The 25439-nt window shown below is 44.6% G+C and overlaps 1 protein-coding gene, 1 long non-coding RNA gene and 1 pseudogene across 13 annotated transcripts in view; 1 reads left to right on the top strand and 2 right to left on the bottom strand.

Annotated features, from left to right (window-relative positions):
• The window catches only part of LOC139362928 (uncharacterized), a 68875-nt gene extending 45937 nt beyond the window's left edge, over window positions 1–22938 (bottom strand). For 9 of the 11 annotated variants that reach the window (XR_011622557.1, XR_011622554.1, XR_011622555.1 and 6 more), the window contains exons 1-3: window positions 22641–22811; window positions 22368–22475; window positions 21777–22051 (exon numbers count right to left, since the gene is read on the bottom strand). Coding sequence is in view for 7 of the 11 variants with exons in the window: in XM_071095277.1 (XP_070951378.1) it covers window positions 21777–21882 (106 nt within the window). In the remaining 4 variants the exon portion in view is untranslated. Of the gene's footprint in view, window positions 1–21776; window positions 22052–22367; window positions 22476–22640 lie in introns of all 11 variants that reach the window. The other 2 variants (XM_071095278.1, XM_071095272.1) reach the window with 2 other exon arrangements.
• LOC139362927 (60S ribosomal export protein NMD3 pseudogene) lies at window positions 414–2771 on the top strand (annotated as a pseudogene).
• On the bottom strand, window positions 7846–21768 carry LOC139362930 (uncharacterized). 2 transcript variants are annotated; one of them, XR_011622558.1, is made up of 4 exons: window positions 21000–21768; window positions 19642–19738; window positions 13923–15488; window positions 7846–9042 (listed from the first exon to the last, which is right to left on the bottom strand). It is a non-coding gene; the product is annotated as an uncharacterized lncRNA (long non-coding RNA). The 2 variants fall into 2 exon arrangements; XR_011622559.1 differs by lacking the exons at window positions 19642–19738; window positions 21000–21768 and adding an exon at window positions 16082–16390.
• Window positions 22939–25439: the final 2501 nt, after the last annotated feature.

Genomic DNA, 25439 nt, shown 5'->3' with positions numbered 1-25439 from the left:
GTTTTTATTAAAATAAATTATCTGCATACAGAATATGCTGTAATTCATTATATAGTCTCTAATTAATTTTGACTTTGTTGCTGTTTAAGCTTTTAGAAAAAATAACATTCAAATGTACGAATCTTATCCTAAATTACTTTGATGTTTTATTTTACACTTACAGAAGCCCTCCCAAGTATCATATAAAATTCTCATGCTTAAGTTTGTTTTTCTCATGTTATTTGTATTTGAATCAATCACCTATCAGTAATATATTTTTAAAAATATTATTTAAGAACTGTGTGTATTCTTACACAATGATAATTACTTTTTATTTTTAGATTTATAGTATTTGCCTATTATTATACTAAAGCTGACAACTTCCCTTTTTAAAATAGTGATGAAACACACATACTACAAAATTTACCATTGTATCTATTTTAAGTGTACATTTTAGAAGTAATAAATGTTTTCACATTACTGTGCAATCATCATAACCATCCACCTCCAGAACATTTTTTGTTTTGGAAAAGTGTAGCTCTGCACCCATTAAACAACAATCTCCATTTTCCCCTCCCCCTGACCTTGGCAACCACTGTTGTACTTTCTGTCTCCATGCATTTACCTATGCCAGGTACCTCATAAAAGCTGAACCACTTAGAATTTGTTGTTTTGTGATCGGTTTATTTTACTTGACATACTGTCCTTAAGGTTAATGCATGTTGTAGCATGGTTAAATTTTTTGGTGTTTTTTGTTTGTTTGTTTGGTTTTTTGAGACAGACTCTCCCTCTGTCACCTAGGCTGGAGTGCGGTGGTGCAATTTCAGCTCATGGCAACCTCTGCCTCCCCGGTTCAAGCGATTCTCCTGCCTCAGATTCCCGAGTAACTGGGACTACAGGCACCCGCCACCACACCCGGCTAATTTTTGTATTTTCAGTAGAGATGGAGTTTCACTAAATTGGCCAGGCTGGTCTTGAACTCCTGACCTCGCGATCTGCCTGCCTCAGGCTCCCAAAGTGCTGGGATTACAGGCATGAGCCACTATGCCCAGCCTTTTTTTTTTTTTTAAGATAAACTATATCCCATTCTATGTGTGAGAATGGAAGGTCCTGACCTAAGCAATTTTGGAAAACAGTACTTTAATTGGATACTGTAAGACTCAAGAGCTATACAAAAACACTGTATTCTAGTTGAACAATTTGCTTCCCAAAAGGGTAGCAAATGCTTCCCAAATGGACTAGCAATTCTGAGTCTACTTTACATGTTTGTGTATGTCTACAGACACACAAACATACACACACTTGTTCCAATATGTAAGGAAAATGTCTGTCTGTCTCCAAAACCGGTGCAAAGCCTGCGAAATATGAACCAGATTTGTGTGTGTATTCGAGTAACCAGTGCCATTCACCTCGTTGATCCAAACACCCTACAAGTTGCAGATACTGATGGGAGCATTTTCTGGAGTAACCCTTTCAATAGTTTATGTCATCTCAGACAGCTAGAGGAGTTTATTGTGATGGAATGCAGCATAGTCCGAGATATAAAATGTGGTGCAGATGCTGGAATGATGTAAAAAAGCATACCCTCAGGGAAGTCTGGGTACAGAAGACATCTGAAATGAATACAGACAAACAGTATTTTTGTCGTACTCATTTGGGACATCTTCTAAATCCTGGAGACCTGGTGTTACAGTTTGATTTGGCCAGCTGTAATTTAAATGATGAGCATGTCAACAAAATGAACTCGGATAGAGTTCCAGATGTGGTATTAATCAAGAAGAAGTAAGACTGAACCAAACATCGGTGATGTAGAAACTGGAAATTGAAAGAGTTTGCGAGAGAGAGAACATGGATACAGATGATGAAAGGCAATACCAAGATTTTCTTGAAGATCTTGAAGAAGATGAGGCAATTAGAAAAAAAAGTCAACATTTACAGAGAATCAACCATCCCTGTGGAAAGTGATGATGATGAAGGAGCACCTCGAATTAGTCTGACTGAGATGCTTGAAGACCTTCATATTTCCCACGATGCCACTGGTGAAGAAGTTGCATCAATGATGACATAATGAGACACTATAGACTGTTTCAACATACGTGGGCTTAAGAAGTTGGACAAAATTACCTTAAGTGTCTCTTCCATCTATGCCTCCAGATTTCAAGCAGAGAAATTAAGTTTTAAACCTGAATAAACATGATTGTTTTGATTGCTCACTCAAAGCACTGAAAAAGATGAATGGCTTTGAAGTTTTAGATAATAAACGATTACGGAGAATGTAATTATTATTGATATTTAGGCTATTTTTCATGTGAAATTTTATCACTGTGCTTTTTTATATAAGGCACTATAGTATTTTCACATAGTATAGTACCCTGAATGTAAAAGCTCAAAAATTGTGATTCCTTGGACATTCACTAAATCTTCAAGCAAAAACACATTTTTATATTCTTTTTACATTGATTACTTTAGTGAAAGACCATAGGAAAAATCATTTTTAATATTGTTAATATTGTTACATACTTTGATACACCTTACATCATTTTTATGTTCTTGAGGGAGGGAAATTAGGGTCAGTTTATCACTGAATGATTCAGGAGGCAAGTCAATCTTTTTTATTTCCTTATAAAATTAATATATTCAAAAGCTGTTAAACAGAGGATTATCTTAATTTTTATGGCAGTAGAAGGAAATATATTTAAAATATTTGTAGATTTGTAGCAAATAGAGACTCATTATTTAAAGATTAAATAACAATTTTTTTCTTCTGTTATTTTTGCCAATTTAAGGTGGTTGCTGCGTATGTCATATAAATATCTTCCTACCAGGTCAAAAATGTTGCTTTTAAAATGTTTGTTTATAAATTGAGAAGGAAGGAATTTTCTCTCTGTAAGTTTCTGTCATTGAACACGCCACCGTCAGAAAGAATATTAGAATCCAGCATGAAGGTAATGACTAATAAAAATGAGGTACATACTTTATAAAACCATTAATCAGATTTGAATGAGGAATGTTTTCCACATCCTTGAAAGAAAAACTGTGGCTTGGTTTTTAAAGTGTTCTGAGACTGAAGTATTAAGATCCTGTTTCTCCAAGCAAGATCAGACTTACTAAGTATACCACAACTAAGAGCTAATTCATTCATTCTATGTGTGCCACTAAATCAAGAGATTGAGCAAGTCAAAAAACAAACGAACAAACAAAAAACAAAACAATCTCCCCAAGAGTCTCTCCAGAAAAAAAGGGCCACCAAGACCATCTTGCCATTGGTGAATTTCTTCGTGGTCATGTACCAGATGGATTTAAGTCTCTCATCCTACTCGATCCTGGTATCAAGATATGAGCTAGCCATCCTGGGTGTCCAGAAGCTTGTGAACAGTGCCTATGCCACTGTGAGCCCTTTGGTGCTAATAAGGTCTGAAAAAAGGATAATTGATATTCTGCAAATGATGAGACAGAAGTATCACATATTTTTTCTTTCAAAATAATTATCTGAAAAAGAGATTCTAACACCAGTTAAATTATTCAAGTATCAGAAAATTTGATATTTTATTTCATTACATGTATAGAGTTTAACACTGTTATTTTATGTTAATCATTTGAAAACTGATGCTGCCAAAGACTTGAGGGATCCTTTAGTTCATCGTCCACCGTGATTTGATAGCCCAATAGGTTTACAGTTTGTTGCATTTCAATTCCTTGAACTTCATTTTAATTTTTTTTCTTTTTGAAGTGTATTCTTAATAAGCTCATGTTGGTAATAAGATTTCTCCTTTTTTTACTTTTGGAAATCATTTAGTGCATCCTTACTTATTCAAAATATGTTAGTGAAGTATCTAATTATTTGTTGAACAGGAACTTCTCCCAGCACTCTTACTTATTTCTCTGTTTTCTGGCTGAACACCAGCTCTGGAGAGTTTGTTCTCACCTTCATTGGTTCTCTCTTCTCTCTCATGGCTTTAACTTTTTTTTCTTTTCTTGGGTGTTATACAGTTTGACTTTTATTTCTGTTGAGTATTTTTTGTTGGTGGCCACTTTTAATCACAATACACTTCGCATTCAAGGGTTCCCATCTGATATTCAGTTTCAGAAATTTATAACTATTTGTTATTAGTGTGATTTGTTAGTTGTATGTAAGCTAGTGAAACCAATGTGTTTGATTTCATCTCATTTTATTCTTTGTACATGTATAATCATAATTGTATTGTGGTTATTTTGTTTTTCCGTAGTTGTTTTATTTCTTCATTTCAGTATTCTAGTTCACTAATCCTGTTGTTATTAATTTGGTCTCATTTAATAATTAAACCATACATTGTATATTAAATTTATTTAAGTTTCAGTTGTTCAATTTCTATTTCAGTCTTTGCAAAACATGCCTGTTGTGTGTGTGTGTGTGTGTGTGTGTGTGTGTGTGTGTGTGTGTGTGTGTGTGTTTGAGAAAGAATCTGTCATCCAGGCTTGAGTTCAGTGCTGGTCATAGCTCACTGCAACCTCAAATTCCTGGTCTCAAGAGACCCTCTCACCTACACCTCCCCAGCAGCTGATACTACAGGCACACACCACCGTGCCTGGCTTATTTTTTTTTTTTGCATCTATTTGTTGTAGAGACAGCTTTTGCTTTGTTGCCCAAGCTGGTCTCAAACTCCCGGCCACAAGTGATCCTCTTGCCTTGGCCCCCGCAAAGTGCTGGGAGTACAGAATGAGCCACTGCCCCCAGTGCCCGCTTTAGAACTTCATGTGTTTTCAAAATTATTTTGATATTCTCTTTCCCCATTTGTGTTACTGAATTATTTTAAATATGTTTTCAATCTATGAAGTTTATGTGATATATAATTTCTTCTTTCCCTTTTTTGGGTAGCTTATTTTGTGTGCTTCATAATTTACAATTTGGTTCTTACATTGTACAGACCTCACATTTGGGATGGCCCCACTTAGTAATTTTCCCTGTTTATTCCAAGGGGCAGAGTGGACAATCCTCACAGGCTTTAGGTCTGTGTAATCAGCCCTGCAATCAGAGCCGTATCTGAAGGCGGCTCTAACTTCTCGCTTTCATGACTCTTGTTAGTATGTCTCTTGATTCACTTCTGGTCCTGGGAAGTTCCCGTATTTTTCTACCAGCTATGCTGGGCAGTTTTAGAATTCTTGTAAAATTTAAAGATTTTTAAGTTACTACATTAAATGACCTTTGAGAATATGTTATTCTGTACTAAAACATCAAATGTACACACGTGTTGTGAGTAAAAATTTTTACATAAATGTTTTGTGTAGAACAGTGCCACATGAGAAATTTTAATTTTTCTTATTCAATGCCCATGTATTATACACTAACATTATCTATGAAGTGTAAATATTTTCTTAATACTTGGAAGAATTTTTATGTTTTGGACAAATACCTGAAGTGATCATGCTCCACTGTAATGCATAACTCCTGCATGTGGGCAGAATTGCTATTCTTCTCTAAAATTAAGAATCTTAATTAGTAGAATTAAATATACAAATTCAGGTCTTTTAGTTTCAGTCATGAAGCTTCCTCCTTAGCATTTCTCTGGTGCTATAAAAGTCATCTCAGTTTGAACGTTCTATTTAATCTAGATGTCATTTAAAACAATCTTAGGGATAAAAGACTACGCATTGGGTACAGTGTACACTGCTCAGGTGATGGAGGCACCAACATCTCAGAAATAACCACAAAAAACTTATCCCTGTAACCAAACACCACCTGTTCCCCAAACACCTATTGAAATAAAAATTTGCCTAAAATTAAAAAAATAATAAAATAATCTGAAAGGAAATTTGCATGTGGCTACATGTTACTTGTTACTTTAATTTTTATTGTCATTTTACAGTGTTCAAGAAACATTGCTTATGGGAGTTCTGCCTTTGTGAAGTTAAAGACACTAATTTAGATTTAAACCCTTGCAATATTAAATGATATTCTTGGTATTAGAAAATTCTGTCCATCCTCTGTTTAGTGCTCCAAAATGCTGATCAATTTTCCACTTATTAACTTTCTAATAAAGTTTCAAACTTTGGGTTTTATTATTATTATTATTATTATTATTATTTTTGAGACAAAGTCTAGCTCTGTCCCCAGGCTGGAGTGCAGTGGCACAATCTTGGCTCACTGCAACCTCTGCCTCCCAGGTTCAAGCAATTCTCCTGCCTCAGCCTCCTGAGTATCTGGGAATACAGGCATGCACCACCATGCCCAGCTAATTTTTGTATTTTTAGTAGAGACTGGGTTTCACCATGTTGGCCAGGATGGTCTCGAACTTCTGACCTCATGATCTGCCTGCCTCGGCCTCCCAAATTGCTGGGATTACAGGCAGGAGTCATCGTCCCCGGCTTTTTTTTTTTTTAGTTTCAAACTTTATGATAATTACTTAACACTCTTTATTTTTTTTATACCAGACAGTTGATTTCTGTGATCATTTTAAAATCAATTAATAACATTGTAAATGTATCAGTTTTTCATTTAATTAATCTCTGTGTACACAGTGAACTCTTTGGTATTAAATGTACATGCATATGGCTTGAAATTACAGCTAACACATCATTAATATCTAAGAATTAACCACTCTGATTAATCAGATTTTCATCTCTTTCTACCATTTTGCATTTACTGCATCATTTTGTGTGTATTAAAATTTATAATTCCTTTCTCTAAACATATTTCCAATATATGAAATTTATGTGGTGTACAAATATTAATATTTAGGAGGTACTTTCAGTTTGTCATTTAGGCAAAATCAAGTCTAATGACACAGTTTTCCAATTAACTTTATTCTTTGTTACCTATTTATAATATTTAAATTTAATGAGCCCATAATTATATTCATATATACATACACATATAAATGATTATTACAGTAAAGCAATGTAACATATGCATGAACTCATGTAGTTTTCTTTTGGTGTCAAAGCACCTAAAGTTTACCCTATTCAAAAATTACCAGCATATAGTATAAAAATAGTAACTATAACCTTTAAACTGTACTTTATTCCTCCAGTTTCGTTTATTTTATATAACTGAAACGTTGTGTCTCTTCTCTCCCCAGTCATCATTCTATCGTGTCTCTATGTATTTAAACTTTTTAAAAGTTTCATATATAACAGAAATTATGCAGTATTTTTCTCTCTCCCTAAGCTATTTCACTTAGCTTAATATCCTCCATGTTCATTTATATTATCACAAATGGCAGTATCTTCTCATTTTTAAAAGCTGAAATAGCCGGGCGCGGTGGCTCACGCCTGTAATCCCAGCACTTTGGAAGGCCGAGGCAGGTGATCACGAGGTCAGGAGATCAAGACCATCCTGGTTGACATGGTGAAACCCCACCTCTACTAAAAATATAAAAAATTAGCTGGGCGAGGTGGCGGGTGCCTGTAGTCCCAGCTACTCGGGAGGCTGAGGCAGGAGAATGGCGTGAACCCGGGAGGTGGAGCTTGCAGTGAGCTGAGATCTGGCCACTGCACTCCAGCCTGAGTGAGACTCCATCTCAAAAAAAAAAAAAAAATATATATATATATATATAAAAGCTGAAATATTTACATTATTATATATTATACACACACACACAAACACCTCCCCCACAATTTCTTTCTCCACTCATCCATCAATGAACAGTAACTTGATCCCATGGCTTGGCTGTTGGGAACAATGCTGCGGTTGGGCAGGGGGAAGAGAATGCAGATATCTCTACAAGATGCTGATTTCATTTCCTATTGATATATAATTTATGAGAGGGATTGCTGACCCATAGAGTAGTTCTATTTTTAGATTTCCAGAACCTTCATACTGTTTTCCTTAATGGCTGTACTTAAATTCTAACCAGCAGTGTACAAATGTTCCCTTCTCTCCACACCATCACCAATGCTTGTTATTTATTGTCCTTTTTATAACAGCCATCCTAACAGATGGGAGGTGATATCTCATTGTTATTTAACCAGAAACTGTAAAAATCCTACAAGAAAACATAGGGCAAAAGCTCCTTGACATTGGTTCAGATAATAACTTATTAAATATGACACTAAAAGCACAAGAAACAAAAAACAAAAATACAAGTAGGAGTACATCTAACCCTAAAGCTTCTGCACAGGAGAAACCAATCAATGAAAGTAAAAAGCAGCTTATGAACTCGGAGAAAATATTTGTAACAATATATCTCATAAGGGGTTAATATCAAAATACATAAGAAACCCACACAACTGAATAGAAAAGAGAATATTCACCAAAATCTAATAAACTGATTTAAAAACAAGCAAAGAACCTGAATAGACATTTATCTTTAAAAAAAAAGATATAAATATGGCTAACAAGTGCTCAACATCAGTATTCATCGGGAAAATGCAGATCAAAGTCCTCATTTACTTTATATATTATATATATAATTTATTTCACATAATAAATATGTGTACAGCAGGTACAGTAATCTGCATCCTACAACAGAGGACCCTGAGACTGGTGACTCGGGGATGCATCTGCATGGAGCCGGCCTGGGGTGGAGTGGATGGTGCTGAAGAGGACAGCGGATGACGTAGATCCAGGGGCAGCGACTCACTTGGGACCCCTCAGCAGAGGAGCCTCGGTCAGTCCCCAAAGCTCAGTAGCACCTTGGACAGAGGACAGGTGGGTGAGGTTGTCAGAAAAGAATGGTGGGAGGAGGACAGCCAGGTGCCCCAAGCCAGGGCCCCTGAGAACCTCCTGAGGCTAGGAATTGGGTAGAGGGCCAAGCTGGCCACCTGTGGGGCCCTCAGTCACCCTCATTACCTCTGGTGCCACAGCAGCAGTGCACAGCAGCCCAATTAGTAAGTGGACAAGGCAGGCATGTTCACGGATCAGAGTAGTCTTGCTCAAGGGCTTTTACAGGATGAAGGTAAAAGAAGGGCCACTGTGGCTGGAGAGAGGGTCACAGTCTCTGGGTCAGACACGATGGAGAAATGAGGAAAAGGGAAGGGGTGGTGGCCAATATGCAGGAGAGGCTGGTGGACGTGCGATGGTCAGAGTCTATTAGACAGGATGGGCTCCAGGTGCATCCTAGGTGTACTGGGCACTTCTCAGCCTTCCTGGAATTGAGCCGGGTGATGTGGTCACTTCTGGGGAGACTGTTGTCAGGGCCCAGCCACACACCCCTGGGCAACACTGTCCCATCTCAGGACTGGACTTGCTCAGCTCCCACAGGGGACGCTGCCTGCAGCCCAGGAGGGGCAGCCCCACTGTGCAGCCCGAGCCCCCATGGATCCTGAGCAGTCCCTGCCTGATCTTGTACTCCTTCTGCTCCTTTGCCCCAGCCCCTCCTGAGTGTCAGCCAGCACGGAGGCCTTGTCTGTCCTTTCTTCCCTATGCAGGCTCCTGGGCTGAGACCTGGCCCCCAGCCTGGTCCAGGTCCTCAGCTCTCCTTCCATTGCCTTACAGTGAGACAGAACTGCCCCTGTCTGTGCCCTGGAGGTGGAGGTAAGAGCCTGACCCTGCTGTATGGGGGCTGCTCCATAGATGGGCGACTTGGCAGGGGGTGTGTGATGCGGAGGCTGTGGCCTGTGGGCATGCGTGCTGGGAATGGGAGTGACACACCGTCACTGGGAGAGGCCACAGTTCCTGCTGAATCTCACTCCAAACTCTAGCCCTGCAGGCTTTGTACCACAGCCACCACCGAGAATCACAGTAGTGTCTCAGGAGTCGCTGCCCGCTGCCCACCAGGCCCTACCTGGAGGCCAAGACCCAACCAAAGCCCAGGGTGTCTGTGCCCTGGGAACAGTGTGTCCTATGGTCATAAGGCCAAGCCACCAGTGGCCAGTCATCAGTGGCTTGGTTCTGTCCTATTCTGGCTCCTTCCAGTTCAGTCCCATCGGGACCCCTAACCACATGACCCAGCATCCAAGAATCACTCCAGGAAACCTGGCAGCTCAGCTCACTCCATCACTTCTTACCGACAGCAAAAACATCAGGGCATCAGACATACAGATAAATGCCTATAAATGCTTAACTGGAATAAATCTAGGTACAACAAGAAGGCGCAGCTGTGAGTGAGGGTCCCCCATGACTGCTCTTCAGGGTTTAGGACAGGCGCCCATTGTTGCTTCCTGGTGCTGCCTGCCTCTCAGACAGGGCAGGGCACACTTTCCTCACCAAAAGGACAACAGGCCTTGTCCCTAGCCCTCCTGCCCATCCCTGCAAGGATCACCTTGCTGGGAGGAATCCGATGCCTGGGCATGGGCCGCTTCTAAGGCAGGAACAGGAACACCTTCTGGACACCCCATAGGAAGGAATAAATCCAGATCAGAGTTCACAACCTGAGCTCTTGCCCACTCTTCATGAAGAGGCCCAGTCCTAGGCAGACTGAACCTCTCCTGAGGAACTGTGCAGCCAAAGACTGGAAACTTCCAGAATCCTTAGACTTGGATCCCCCTTGAGGTCACCCTGAAGTCTGTCTCACCAGAGCATCTTCTGTCCATAGATGTCTTATTGGGTCTACAAATGAATACTTACAGTGGTCTGGGGCCCAGCATAGTCACTCCTACTGAATGTCGAGAAGACAAAGGCCAAGAACCCAAGGAAACACCAGGTCTGGCCCTTCCACACCCAACCAGAGTAGGATGCATAGGCCAGACTGTGTCAGAAGCCCAGTTACCCAGATGGAGGGAAAGTCAACCCCAAGGGGGCGGAAGGGATCAGTCACACATCCTGGGCAGACAGTGGTGTGGGGAACACAGGTGAGCTGCACGCTGCTGACTTTCCCTGGCTATGGAAATGAAGTATCTGCAGAAAAAGCCCCCTTTCCTTGCAGAACGGCTGTTTTATGACAGCAGTTTTGACAGTGAGTCTTGTGTCTGTTCTGAGGCTTGGCACTGCTCTATAGAAAATGGAGCAGGCCAAGATGTCCTCAGTGAACATGCACCAGAATGACCTAGATGTGAGCCAAACCTTCACAAGCCACGCCATGTTCAGAGAGCGCTGCAGCGTCAAGTAAGGCAGGTGGGGCCTGGAGGGTCCCAGGGGAGGTGGGGAATCCGGAGGGATGGGGCATCTGAGGGACAGTGGGGAGGTCGCAGGACAAGGTAGGGTCTCAGAGAAGAGGGTGACAGCCCAGCCTACTGCCTGGAGATCTGGCCTTCAGAAGGGTCTGCAGAGGGGCCCGGAAGAGTGAGGTTTTCAGGGCAGTCCAGGGGGCTCTGAACACCTCTGCTCCTTCCTCGAAGACAAGAAAATGTTGTGCACCCAGACTGCCACCTTAAAGTGGCCCCTACAGTGCTTGATTGATGGGACAAGTGTGCACAGGAAACCCAGTCCAGGGACCCTGCCCAGGGGTCTGGCTCCTCCAGAAGGACCCAGCTCCCCTCCTCTGCACAGGAGGCAGAGGAAGATCCCTGCAGGGCACACAAACCATGCCCTGCCTGAGAGAGGGCATCACACGGCTGGGGCTGGGACTCAGGGCCAGCATCCTGGGCAGACTGGGCCAGGACTCATCTTGGGAGAGCACTTAGGGAGCCCCCTCTTTCAGGGGTCACATTTGATGGACATGAGAACACCCCTATAAGGAGCTGCAGGACCTTATCTGATCCAGCCTCCTGGGGGAGGTCTCATCCCATGCAGAGGGGGACCCCGACACCACAGACTGAGGCCCCAGTAGGCCCTGCTCAGGTCACCAGCCCTCCACCATGAAGGGCCAGGTCCTCCCATGCCTGCTGCTCCCACAAACCCCTACTTCAAGCTCATCACAAGCTCATCCTGAGGATCTGGTACATCTGCCTTCTGTAGGGCAAGTGCATGCTCATAGCCAGGGCACATACAGCATTGAAAGTGCACAGAACCCTGTCCCCATGTGCCCGAGAGTGCCGAGGGAGCACACAAGCACACAAAACCTGGCCCGAGGGCAGTGCTCACACTGTCCACAGGACCCTCTGCTTTAACCCAGAGGGAGGGCCAAATCAAGTCAGGCCTGGTGGCCTGGACAGGGCACCGTGAGTCCTCCTGGAAACTGAACCCACCCCGACACAACTCGGATGAAAGCCATGAGTGTGGAGACCACTTCCCTGCCGGGGCCTCCCCCCATTTGTGGCCTCCTGTGCAGAGCTGGACCCCAGGGGTGTCCAGAAAGGACCCAGCACTGCCTAGTGTGAGGTGCCCATGGCAGAAACAGGGTGAAGGCACAGACCCCTCCCAGGAGACCCCTCCTGGCCTGATGCCCAGCCCCAAACCTAGACCCCTCTCCTGAAGTTCTCCCTGTTTGTCCTGTGGGAGCTTTCCTAAGATGCACTGTCCCAGGCCTGGGCTCTGGATGATGATGTGGTTGTGAAGCACTTTCAGGCCTCCATGGCTGAGCTCAGAAAGATGCACTGTGACCACTGCCCCCAACGTGGTCTCCAGCACCAGGTCCCCTCCTGAGTCACCATCTAAGACAGTAAATAGTGGGGAGTGCCCAGGACCCTCCATCCCTGCTCCCCAAGCCTTCCTTTTCCTTCTCCTCTTCCTTCTCTAAGAAGCTTCTAAAAACAGGCCAGCTGGGCCCCAGGGCAGGCGCTGGACTCACCTCAGTAACAGGGCAGGGGATGAGGGCAAGACCCCTCCAAGCCCCCACCACACACTTGCCCTCCTGCCCTAGAAGAACCCTGGAGGCCCCTGGAGGGCTCGGTCCCGTCTGTGCTAGCTCACACCCATAGCTGCCAGCACCAACAGGGCCAGAGTGCAGTAGGGGTCCCCACTCACGAGTTCCTATACTATACGCAGTAAACACCCCCACTGTGGGATCAGCAGGGACACTCACTCACGAGCGCCCATACATACCCCAGGCGGTACACACCCCTCACTGTGGGATCAGCAGCCTGTAGGGGTTTCTTCAGTGTCAGACCAGGTGGGTTACTAGAGACCCCAAAACTCCAAGGACCCAGATATCTGGGGCCTAGCCGTACAAGAGTCAGATGGGCTTCGGGGAGAAGTGGACCAAGTTTGCTTTCCATTCAGCTAGGAAGGCCCTGGTCCTGGAGTGAGTGTCTCTGGCACCCAGTCCTCTGAGGGCATCCCTTAGCATGGAGACCCTCCCCAAGGACAGGCTGGCCCTCCCTGGCCCACCAGCCCAGCTCCAGAAGCCCAGAAGCTGACCTTAGGCCAAGGCCCAGCAGCACAAGAAGAATTCCACAGAGCCCAGGGCAGCAGGCCACTCTCTGGGGGCCCAGTGGCTCAAGATGTGGCAAGCCTGTTCCTATCTCAGGATAGACCATGGGATTTTTTTGGCGATTTCTGTGTTGGAATTCTCTCCCAAACACCCCATGGACCTGGACATCCGGATCTCATGGTATCCACAGTGTAACTTTGAGAAGGGATTCCAAACCCCTGTTCTTTCTACATCTTCCCTGGACACCCCATAGGACAGGCCCTGGCACTGAACCCCATCAGGACCCCAACAACCAGGCCTTGCCCAGCCCACTGAAAACCCAGCGGTAGGGCCAGAGACACTCCCCTTGCATGGTGGCACCTGGATTTGACCTTTCTCAGGGGCCACTGACCAGTACAGCCTTAAAGGAGCCAAGACTGCACCCAGATAACCCCAGACAGCTCCTCAGCCCGGAGAAATCAGTGTCACTGGGGAAGCTGGACTCAGAGGCTGCTGGAGGGGAGGGGGATTGTGGCATCTGCAGAGCCCTAGCCAGCCAGCAACCTGTCATGTGTCCCCATGCCTGCCCACTGGTGTGACAGAGCCTCCCTTACAGGGCAAACATCCCAGACCTACAGATGCCCAGCCCGGCCCAAGCCCTGGGAGAAAAGGGGCCCAGGGGAGCCACGGGTGTCACAGAAATAGCCAAGATAACAAAACAGGGGACTGAGCTTCCTGGGGCACTGGCCAAAACTAGAATTTGGCCCAGGGAAGGGCAAGCCCCTTAAAGCAGTGTGTGAGTACACAGGGCCCCCACAAGGCAGGGCATGCCTGGCAGGGCCAAGTCAGTGATGTTACCAGGCTCAAAGAGCAACCATCCACATCGCCAAGGGTGGGATAGGAGCAAGTGGACCAGCATCCAACCTCTTCAACTCAAGGAAGCAGCGATGGCTGGACTCCTGCACCCTGAGTGGCCACCATCTGACCATCGGTGGGGCAGAGGCCAGAGACCATTGATCTATCGGGTGGTCCTAGGGCCCTGCTTCCACCGCACAAGAACGACTTCAAATCGCACGATCAAGACGAAGCTGTGCAAGAATGGGCCCAGGAGCCCAGGTCCCTGGGTCTACTGTCCTTGCCAGGTGTCAAGGACAGAAATAGTCAGAAAAGTTGTCTATGGTCAGAAAAAGTCAGAAAGGTAGTCTCACTCCTTGGAAGGAGGCTCCAAAGTGGAGACCAGAGCTGTAGCAGGAGGAGGGGCTCCTGGTGGCCCTGAAATAGGCTCTGACAGGATCCCAGAGTCTGCTGTTCTGTCCTTCTCTTTCTCCTTTTCCTTGAGGACTTGGAATCTCCCCCCATTAGATGGTGATTCTGCAGCCATGGACGATCAGTTTACAGAAGGACTTCTCAGTGGCCATTTCCTGCCTGCCCTGTGGAAAGCTGATGAGAGCACACTTCTGTCTCTGCATAACAGTGACTGTCCGGATCTCGCCCACAGGTAGAGATCATTTCTTATATCTGTCTCAGTAATTTTATCCCCCAGATCATCAACATAGAGTGGGGGCAGACTTCTGTGCCAGTGGGTCCAGGTGACGTGTTGTTGAAGCCTGCTGTAGAAGCTTATCTGCTACAGGGTCATTGTTTCCATACATCGATCTTTAATGTGCTGATCAGCAAGGGGGTCATCTGGATCTGCAGGCTTCTCATGTCTGTGTGGACACTCTTCTCCTGTCTCACCCTCTGCCTTCACCCAAAAAGAACAAATGTGGGGTTTATTCCTTAGGTAGTAGAGTGTGGTCTGGGCCAGTTTGGGCAGCATGTCACTAGTGGATGCGGCTTTCCCCAGCAGGAGAGCTGGTCATGTTCTATCAGGGTTAGAAATCCCTCTCTCCATATCTACAGTGGCCTTTTAAAGACAGTTCTGCATCATGAATCTGGATGGGCAGTCATATTCCAGGTGTGACAGGCAGGTCTGAGGGACATTTCCTGCAGGCTTAGCACCCTTCAGTCTTCTTCAAATGTACGTACACCCCAGAGCCGCAACTAGACACTGAATGGCCTGGCACAGATTTTGCATTTTTTCTCATAGTTTTCTTTGGTCATTCAGATACACAGATTTTCTCTAGGACATGTGTGACACAGAGGAGAGAAGCATCCTCCCAATTTTGTCTGTTTTAGGTGCTGGAGACCAGAGAGGTCTCTTCCTGAGAGGGTCAGCAGGCAGCAGTAGCTTTTCAGGTGGGAGAGAGGACCCCCACAATCCCACCAGCCCCAGCTCTTCTTTCTGGCCCTGTTCTTGAGACCCTGGGCAATTGCCTATGACTGCATGTGATTCGTCTTTCTTGACTCAAAATGAATCTCTCTTCCAAGGAATCCCTATTCTTTGAGGAAACTCTTGGCTTCCTGGTCTCTCCAAGAACTGGCCTGGAAGAGACAGAGAAATGTGGATACACCCTGAAATACAGTGTATACTTGGTGCTTTTCAAAGACCCTCCCTCTACACCAACAGGGCTTAAGGAGACCTTGTGTCTGCTGCTGGAAGATGGCAAAACCTTAAATGAGAAGGTCAAGAACCAGGATCACTGGAAAAAGAAATGTCCAATATCTAAACTCATAGACGTGTCGGGAAACATCTGTGTGTCTGGATATTTATTGTGTTCAATGATGGATAAAGACTCAAAAACTCGCTGGGCACAGTTGCTAATGCCCTTAATCCCAGCACTTTGGGAGGCCGAGGCAGGTGGATCACCTGAGGTCAGGAGTCCAAGACTAGCCTGGCCAACATGGATTAAAAATACAAAAATTATCAGGGCACGGTGATGTGAGCCTGTAAACCCAGCTATTTGAGAGGCTGAGCCAAGAGAGTCATTTGAACCCGGGAGGAAGAGGTTGCAGTGAGCCCAAATCCCCTCACTGCACTCTAGCCTGGGCAACAGAGTGAGACCCTGTCTAAAAAAAAAACCAACAAACAAAAAGAAACCTTGAAAGCAAAAAGATTTTGGCCAAGTACTCCTAACCTGGAAGGGCTCTTCCTTTGTTTTTCGCTCATATGATCTGTCCTGAAAAGAGGCCTGTGGCCCCCTCCTGGTCTCAAAGTCTTACTTGGTAAGAGCTCCAAGTACAGAGAGCCACAGGCCCATCATCCATGGAGCTGCTTCTGCTGCCCAGGATGGAAACTCAGGGTAAAGGTGACTGAGGCTAAAACAAAAAGATTAGAGAAAAAAAATGAAAACTAATTTGAAAAAATTAAAGAAAAATATTCTAACATGAAGTAATATTTTATTAAAGCCTTGCCTCTGAATAAGTTAAATATGGCTAATCACAGTACTGTACGTAGTAATCTAAAATTTTAACTATTGGCCAAGCACAGTGGCTCACGCCTGTAATCCCAGTGCTTTGGGAGGCCAAGGTGGGAGAATTGCATGAACCTAGGAATTGGAAACTAGCCTGGGCCACAGAGTGAGACCATGCCTCTGCCAAACAATAAAACATTAGCTGGGCATGGTGGCATAGCCTGTAAAACAATAAATAAACATGAAATTCTAACTACCACAAACTAAGCTACAATATTTATGTCATCATAAAGTAATAGACAATTTATTTCAGTCCAAACGAAATAACCGATAATTTATTTCAAAATCAATTCAGAGCTCTGCCTTCTCTGTATGGTGGAAGAGCAAGAAACAGACTCCCTCTAGCACCAAACACACAGGAAGCCAGACCAACCACATGATCCAGATGTTTCCAGACTCTAGCAGCATCTGCAAGAAGCACAGGACAGTGGTCTGCAGGCTGAAACCCAGAGAGGGGACCATGTTGCTGCCCCAGCTTAGAGCCTGCAGAGCCTCCTGGCAGTGCAGGGTGGGAGGATATAGGCAGAGCATGGAAGTCCTCACGTTAAAGAGACAGGGTTGAGAATGTGAGGAGAGAAAAACACGGGGCTGAGTACCAGAAAGTAGGGAGGAGGGGCTGAAGTATGGTGAGACTGGAGGGTAGAAGACGAGGGCTCATTAAAGCATTGGCAGGTATATGGGTAAATACAATCAAGATAAATAATATTATGCAGTACAAAAGGAAAAGGCACCCTACACTTTTTTTTTTTTTTTTTGAGATAGAGTCTTGCTTTGTTGCCCAGGCTGGAGCACAGTGGCGTGATCTCACCTCACTGCAACCTCCGCCTCCTGGGTTCAAGTGATTCTCCTGCCTCAGCCTCCTGAGTAGCTAGGATTACAGGCACACACCATCATGCCTGGCTAATTTTTGTGTTTTTAGCTGAGACAGGGTTTCACCATGTCGGTCAGGCTGGTCTCAAACTCCTGACCTCGTGATCTGCCTGCCTTAGCCTCCTAAAGTGCTGCAATTACAGGTGTGAGCCACTGCACCCAGCCTACCCTATATTTTTTTCAGAGCATTTTCACAAAAAAATAAAACTTGTCATTATGAGTTTAATATTGTCCAAAAGTAGAAGAAGAGGGAACATTTCCCAATATATTTTAGGAAGATAGTATTACTCTCCAGTAGAATCAGGGAAAGGCAGTACCAAAAAAAAACAAAAACAAAAAAACCTGTAAAACAGTATGCCTCATGAAATTTGATGTGGAAATCCCCAACAGAACATTATTCAACAGAACCACATGCTTCACCCATGGGTGAATTTCTTCAGCCACATGCTTCATCCATGGGTGAATTTCTTCTAGGAATCATAAAGATTTAGGGAAATCAAAGGATATCTTTTATTAAGAATCAAAGTTGGAGACTTCTATCTTGAGTTGATTACTTTGAATTTTTGGTCCCAAAATACATACAGGACCAGGTCTAATTCTATGATCTTTATCACACGCAGCCAGATGCTGAAGAGAAATAGATACAACAGCAATATAGGAGTTATCCTCTCTAAAGCCCAACTGAAAAAACCCGGAGTCAGAAGTTTCACAAACAGAAAAATAACATACTTATTCTGAACCAGGGAAGGAGAAGCAATTCAAACATTTAAATTTAAATTGCTATGAGAACACGGATTTGTTAGAAACTGAAGGAGCGAGCAATGCTTCTAAACTCCATGCTTTTCCATCAGAATACAGAGATAGACAACCTCGAAATGCAGTTTCTTCACAATTGTCTTTATCCAGTCATAACATTAATTTCCCTAAGAATCAAATCATAAAATAAATATTAAACTCATGACATATTCTCTGACTAAAAGAAGGCAAGATAAACTGAACAGTTAGTTATCAGTGTAATAAATTATGTAAAGGAATCTTATCGCTGCATTTTTTAATAACGATGAAACTAGAAATAATCTAAGTTTCTATCAAAGAATAAACAGTGAAACAAGTCTTGTATACCCATTCTTTGGAATATATTTGAGACATTAAAAATAGAGGCCAGGTGCTGTGGCTCACGCCTGTAATCCCAACACTTTGGGAGACTGAGACGGGAGGATCACTTGAGGTCAAGAGTTCAAGACCAGCCTGACCAACATGGTGAAACCTCGTCTCTACTAAAAATACAGGCATGGTGGCACACACCTGTAATCCCAGCTACTTGGGTGGTCGATGCAGAAGAATCACTTGAATCCAGGAGGTGGAGGTTGCAGTGAGCTGAGATCGTGCTATTGCACTCCAACCTAGGTGACAGAGCAAGATTTCATCTCAAAAAAAAAAAAAAAATAGAGAGTTAGAATCTCATGCACTGATATGGAATAACGTAACTGATATATTGCTTGTGAAATAGCAAAATAAAAAACAATATAGTATGATATAATGTGTTCAAAAACTGTACAGGTATTTACCTTTTTTTCTTTTTTTTTTTTTTTTTTTGGAGGCAGGGTCTCACTCTGTCACCCAGATAAGAGTGCAATGGCATGATCACAACTCACTGCAGCCTCAACTTCCTAAGCTCAAGTGATTCTCCCTACTCAGCCTCCCAAAGTGTTAGGATTACAGGCGTGAGCCATTGCACCTGGCCAACTTTATATGTATTTATAAATTTATAGAAAACATCCAGAAAAATAAACCCCAAGCTATAATAATTCCTTCTAAGAATGGAGTGAGTTTGGAACAAAGAGGAAGACATGGGAGATTTTCACTACATAAAGATCTCTATGATCTAACATTCTTAAAACAGCATGCATTTCTTTTATAATTAGAAAAAGAGGAAAAATGTAAGCACTATTACCATTTGGTAGGAGGGCAATAGTTTTATTTTCATCAGTATTTGTATTGCATGTTAGTGCACAGAACAAATCTAGAAGAGAAGGCCCAGAGGAATAATTAGAACAACAACAACAACAAAATCACACCTAAGAAAGTGAGAGGGTGTTATCTTTACATAACAGCAAGCATTCCAGGTGAGTGGTGGTTGGGATCTACCACTGCTCCAGCTCCCTCAAATCACCTACACCCCGACAAGGGGAAGGCAGAGGACAGGGAAGGCCAAGTGCCAGCAAGTGCTCTCCCCAACCAAAGGCCTGTTTCTGCAAGTTTCCTGTCATTAAGAAGAAAATGGAGTCCTAATGAGATGTGGACCCCTTTGGGATGCTGGCAGAGAAACAAAGTAGAATATGTCATGATCATACCTTAGAGGAAGACTGCTAGGTTGAGATTTGAAATTCATCCACAGCTTGTGTGAAGTAAATAAAGCTACTCTACCTCTCCGAGTGTCAGTTCCATCACCTATAAAATGGGGATCGCATGTCAACTTCATCAAGTTGTTGCCAGAGTTAAATTCACAAAGATATTTAAAAGTGACTATTAATGCAAGCGTCCACGTTGTTTTAAAAAAAAAAAAAAAAACAGCATCGGACTTCAAAATACACAAAAGGAACAATATCCATGTGTCCAAAGACAAGATGATCAGCTTTCTAAGCAGCCTGAGGCATGTAAGAATGAGATCTATCCCTAACTAGAACTCTTCACAGCTCCACTGAAGAGGACACATGCAGGGCCCCAAGAGGCTAAGTGCATGGCCAGTGTAGAGTGACTGGTATAGTGAGGGTAGAATCCCTTAAGACCCTCAGAAATGCAGTTACACAACAGGGTCCCAGGAAACACTGGAGCAAACCAGGCAACTGTGCAGATACTACCAGGAATGGCAGAACAGAGGAGGGTCGGAGCCATAAATCTCAGCAGAATACACTAAACTGCAAAGAGCTCCTGGCTCTGTGAACAGCAGCTGTGGCTGCATCAGGACCAATCTTCTGAGACAGCTGCTGGGGACAGCTGAGATCACGTGTTTTGGCAGCAACACACCCAACAGCAGTGCCTCTTGAACACACACCACAAAATCCTCTCCATTTATCTTTAAGGTGATGGATGGTGGATGTCCTCACGTTACAACATCCCCACCAACTATTGCAGACAAGTATATTTGGAAATGCCCACCTAACGAGGGAACAGTCAGGAGTAGAATGAGAATATTGAGGGATGGGGGAGGAACGCAGGTACTCGACCCCACAGCCTCTACTGAAAACAAGAGGAGAATCGCTGCGCTGTGGTCTCCCTATACTTCCTCATCTTGCCACATCCATAGATACCACATGGTTCTTGTTCCTTTATTTACAAAGGTGCTCATGAGCCTGTGTGCAATTAATCCTGAAGGAGTAAAATTCTTCACAAAGTACAATAACAGTGTCTAATATCCATGACCAGGGTTTTTAGGTTTTTTTAAATAGTAATCCACATTCAGAAATCACAAATGAAGCCTATTGGAATGTATATGAACAAGGTCTTATTTTCATGTAGATTAACACCTTGGTTTTTATGGATTAGACATAAAAGCTGGCGCCATTCCAGAGTCAAAGGAACCGTCCCTGAGGACGTATGGAAATTAGGGACATCAGTTATTAGGAAGATACACGAAACTAGAAGTGCTCTCAGAAGTTTCCATTGTCTAGGCAGAAAAAGTCAACAGATAAGCCTGAGAGAGTAAAGGTACCTCTGCGAGTGCCGGGGATAATGAGCTTTCCATTCAAAGCAAAGATGTGAAGCCTGAGGAGTTACAAAGACTCCCCAAGTGGTCCACACCTTGAAAGTCGCTCCCACCTGTTCCTGAGGATTGCCATCTGTGTTTGAGACACTGGCCAATCAGGCATCTGTTGAGATGAGGCCAATGATATGACGTGTAAAATGCCTAAACCATCTTAATCTTTAGGTAGTTATTTGGGGGACTTTCCACCAAATGGGTTGGTGAAAAATGGTGCACCAGAGACACAAGCCTGGGAATTCAGATTTTCTCCTCTGCTTTTAGCATCTCCTGGGTAAGCCAATAGTGGCCCTCCTTGACCCCTCAACATCCACATCCGCAAAAAAAGGCGCTGGTGAGGGTGATATTTTCACGAAGCCACAGGCCATGTCACCCCGTGCAAAGGTCTGAACTTGTGCACTGGCGGGCCAGGCGGCGGATTTCTCCCCAGAGCGGTGGAACTGCTCTCTGGCTGGAGAGAAAAGAGAGCAGCAGCACAATGGACAGCTCCCAGACCTGAGGCCAGTTCCCACAGCCCTTAGAAAAGCAGGCGGCTCTCAGGGCTGCAGGAGGCGCGATGCCCAGGAAAGACCCCGTGTGCAGGTGGGAGAGGGAACCCAGCTGAGCAGCGGGAAGTGGGGTGAGGACCACACCCGTCCGAGTTGGACAAGGGCGAGGTGCATATCGCGGCGTCACGCCTTCCTCACTACCCAGCCCGGACCTGCCCCTCCTATCCCTCTCCGGACTCACTTTCCTTGGCAAGGAGGTGCACGCGATCAGTAGACCAGCATAGTTGTGGAAGCGGCGAGGTCCACACTGCCTTTTCCAACCCTCCTGGCTGCCCGCCTCCTTGCATGTCGCCTGCTGGGATTCTAGTTAAGCCGTCTTGCTACCAATCGGTGGGGAACCGTTAAGAGCCACTGTTTCCAGCCTGCCTAGCCAGGCGCTCGCCGCCCGGCTCTTCCCCGGAGAACTGCGCCCCGTCCCCGAGCCTGGGTTATGCTGGGATTGTAGTCCCGAAGCGCCTGAAACAACGGGCGGGAGCAGTGAAGAGACGACAACTCCCAGCATGCACAGCGAGGTCGCCAGAGCCCGGCTTCCCTTCAGGACTGCGGGACGCCCCATGTTCACGCTGGCTAGGATTGTAATCCGGTCGCCCTGCGATTAAAAAACTGGAAGCTAATCAAAGACGACAACTCTCAGTGTGCCAGGCGTAGCTCCCACCCACCAATCCACACCTCCCCGCTTCCAGATCAGTACTGCCATGTCAAGGGGAGCCTGGCTGTTCCCAAGCCCCTTCTGCCTGCCAGGCGACAGTGGGACCAGGGCGGCTGGTCCTACCTTGTAATTATGCCACTACCTCTTCCTAAAATGCTGGTTTCATGCTTTGTCAGTGCCAGAAGTTTGATTTCTCTCGAAGCAGCAGGGAACCGGGGGCTGCTCACAAACCTGTCAGGGTTGCCATAGTAACGTTACTCTTCCAGAAGCTGGACTCGCCCCGCCGCTTCCCTCGGCCCCGCCCCTTCGCGCCGAGTTTCTTCCCTTGGCCCGGCCTCTCCCCTCAGCACCGCCCCTTCTCCTCGCCCCGCCTCTTTTCTCGGCACCGCCCCTTACCCTCGCTCCGCCCCTGACACGCCTCTTCGGACATGCGCAGTGTGGTCCCTGAGTGGGAATGGCGTTAATGGCAGGATGTCTGACACTTCTGGGACATTTTGGGATCCCAAGCGGGAAGCTCCCTCGTGAGTGTCTGAAACTGTCAGTTCACTGCCAGAAATGGATATAAGCGAGCCCTAATAACCTGGCACTTGCCTTTTCAAAACCGCCGTTTCCTCCATCCTCTGGGTTGTCACAAATCCTCCTTTGCACCCCAGGAGTGCCCCTTGGACCCCGAGCTGGCTGCAAGGCCCACACCTGGGTCAGACCTGGCACAGGGACGCTCCTGCCACTCTAATAAAGAGTAGAAAACGTCACACCGAAAAGCCTGACCTTGCTGTATCCAGTCAGGAAACAGCCACAGGGAAGGGAGCCCCTAAGCCACTTTGGGAGCCACATCCACCACTTCTCTGCCCCCGACCCAGGCTGACTACTAGCTCTTAGGGTCCTACTGTGGACGTCCATGCCATAATTAACGCAGGTGCAGAACCAGAGAGCCCCTTGGTCCCAACACATGAGGGAAGTTTGTGTGGTGAGGTCATGAACAGTGTCTGCATTGCTGCTGTGAATAGGGCTTTCTTGGAAACAATTTTAATTTCCCTTTTTAAATATCCCTTTGGAACCACGTTTAATAATTTGCTGGTGGAACTTAACAGTGATAATTTTTTGAATCCGTTTTTCTTTTCTTTTTCTGTGACAGAGTCTCACTTTGTAGCCCAGGCTGGAGTACAGTGACTCCATCTGGGCTCACTGCAACCTCCGCCTCTCAGGTTCAAGCGATTCTCCTGCCTCAGCCTCCCGAGGAGCTGAAATTACAGGCACCCAGCACCACGCCCGGCTAATGTTTGCATTTTTTAGTAGAGATTGGGTTTTACCATGTGGGCCAGGCTGGTCTCGAACGCCTGACCTCAAGTGATCTGTCCGCCTTGGCCACCCAAAGTGCTGGGATTACAGGCGTGAGCTACTGCGCCTGGCCTGAATCCATTTTAACACTTAGTTTTTCAGATTAACTCGCGGTACCCCACGACTACGTGCTAATGAAACTAGAGGAGGCACAGCCTCAGCTCCGTGCAGGACGGATGCACAAGAGCAGAATCTCCGTGAGACATCTTTCTGGAGCATCAGTGTTACTGCAGGATTTGGAAGGAACAAATTCAAATAATTTTCAACATAAGACGCTGGAAATATAAGAGAAATCTGGAAAGTCATCTGCCTTTAATAACTGTCAGTCAGTCATCTGTGGCTAAGTCAGACTTTCTCCAAGGGAAAAAAAAAAAAAAGGAAACTCTAAGGAGAACCTATTTTTCATTCTTCTAAGTAGTTAAAATTAGAAATCACAGCAAATCAACAGAAAGCTCTGCCCTGCCATTCTCCTGAATCACAATATGGCCTTGGTATGGTTTTATTTGTATTTTTTGGAGAGGTTTGTTGACATATTGGGTATAAAAATTGGGGGGAGGTTGACCAATTTTTGGAAGTTTTCAGCTATTTGTTGGTGATTTACTTTGTACCTCATTTAATTTTTCTGCCCCCTCTCCAACTTGGACTCAATCACTCCATAGGTCTCTAAGACTCTTCATTTTCTTTAAGCTTTTTCACTCTTTTATTCAGAATGGGCAATTTCTATTGCTCTGTCTTCTGTTTCTAATCTTTGAATAAGCTCAAAAGTATTTTTCAAATTTCCTTATCTTCCTATTGTTTCATAATTTCCATTTCTTTGCTGAGATTCCACATCTCTTCACTGTTAGAATATTTTCCTTTACCCCCATGAACAGATTTATAATAGCTGCCTTTAAACATCCTGAATTAGAACACCTTGAATATCTTAGGATCACTTCTACTGCCTGCTCTTTAAATTGTGTATGGATTCTATTTTCATGTTTCTTCACATGTATCATGAATTTTAAAGTTGTGTACTAAAACTGTAAAGAATCATTATAGAGACGCTCATTTCTGTTGTGTACCTTTAACAGCGGTGTTATTTTTTACAAGTGTTAATTGGGCTGGATTCAAACGTCAATACCTATCTCCCCTACAGTGGGCACAGCTGAAATCCCCATTCAGTTCTTACTGTAACAATATATAATACATTATGCTGATGTCATCATTATAATCTGTGTTAATTCAACAAGCTAATCTGGTATTACTGAAAGCCAGGACCTCAGATTTGTCTGCTTATTGGATTTTTCAAATTATATAGTATGTATACATTTACATCTACTTTCTTTTATACAACATGATATTTGTGATATTCATTCATGTATTGCAAATAGCTATAGTCTGTACTTTTTTTTTTTTTTTGAGGTGGAGTCTCACTCTGTTGCTTAGGCTGGAGTGCAGTGGTGCAGTCTTGGTTCACTGCAACCTCCACCTCCCAAGTTCAAGCAATTCTCCTGCCTCAGCCTCATGAGTAGCTGGGATTAGAGGCATGCACCACCATGCCTGGCTAATTTTTGTACTTTAAGTAGATACGGGGCTTCACCATGTTGGCCAGGCTGATCTCAAACTCCTGACCTCAGGTGATCCACCTACCTCCGCCTCCCAAAGTGCTGGGATTACAGGCATGAGCCACTGCACCCAGCCAACAATTTTTTTTCATTTTAACAATTTTTAAGTATGCAGGTCAAAGGAAGTAAGTACATTCACACTGTTTTACGAGCATCCTCCACATTTATAGGGAGTGTTTTTGCAAAACTCAAACTTTGTACCTTTTAAACACCGCACCTACTTTCCTGTAGCCCTGGGAACCAGTCTTTTACT

Source organism: Macaca nemestrina, chromosome 4, assembly GCF_043159975.1.
Source record: "Macaca nemestrina isolate mMacNem1 chromosome 4, mMacNem.hap1, whole genome shotgun sequence".
In the NCBI taxonomy this organism is placed as follows: domain Eukaryota; kingdom Metazoa; phylum Chordata; class Mammalia; order Primates; family Cercopithecidae; genus Macaca; species Macaca nemestrina.
This window is presented reverse-complemented; position numbering and strand designations above follow the sequence as displayed.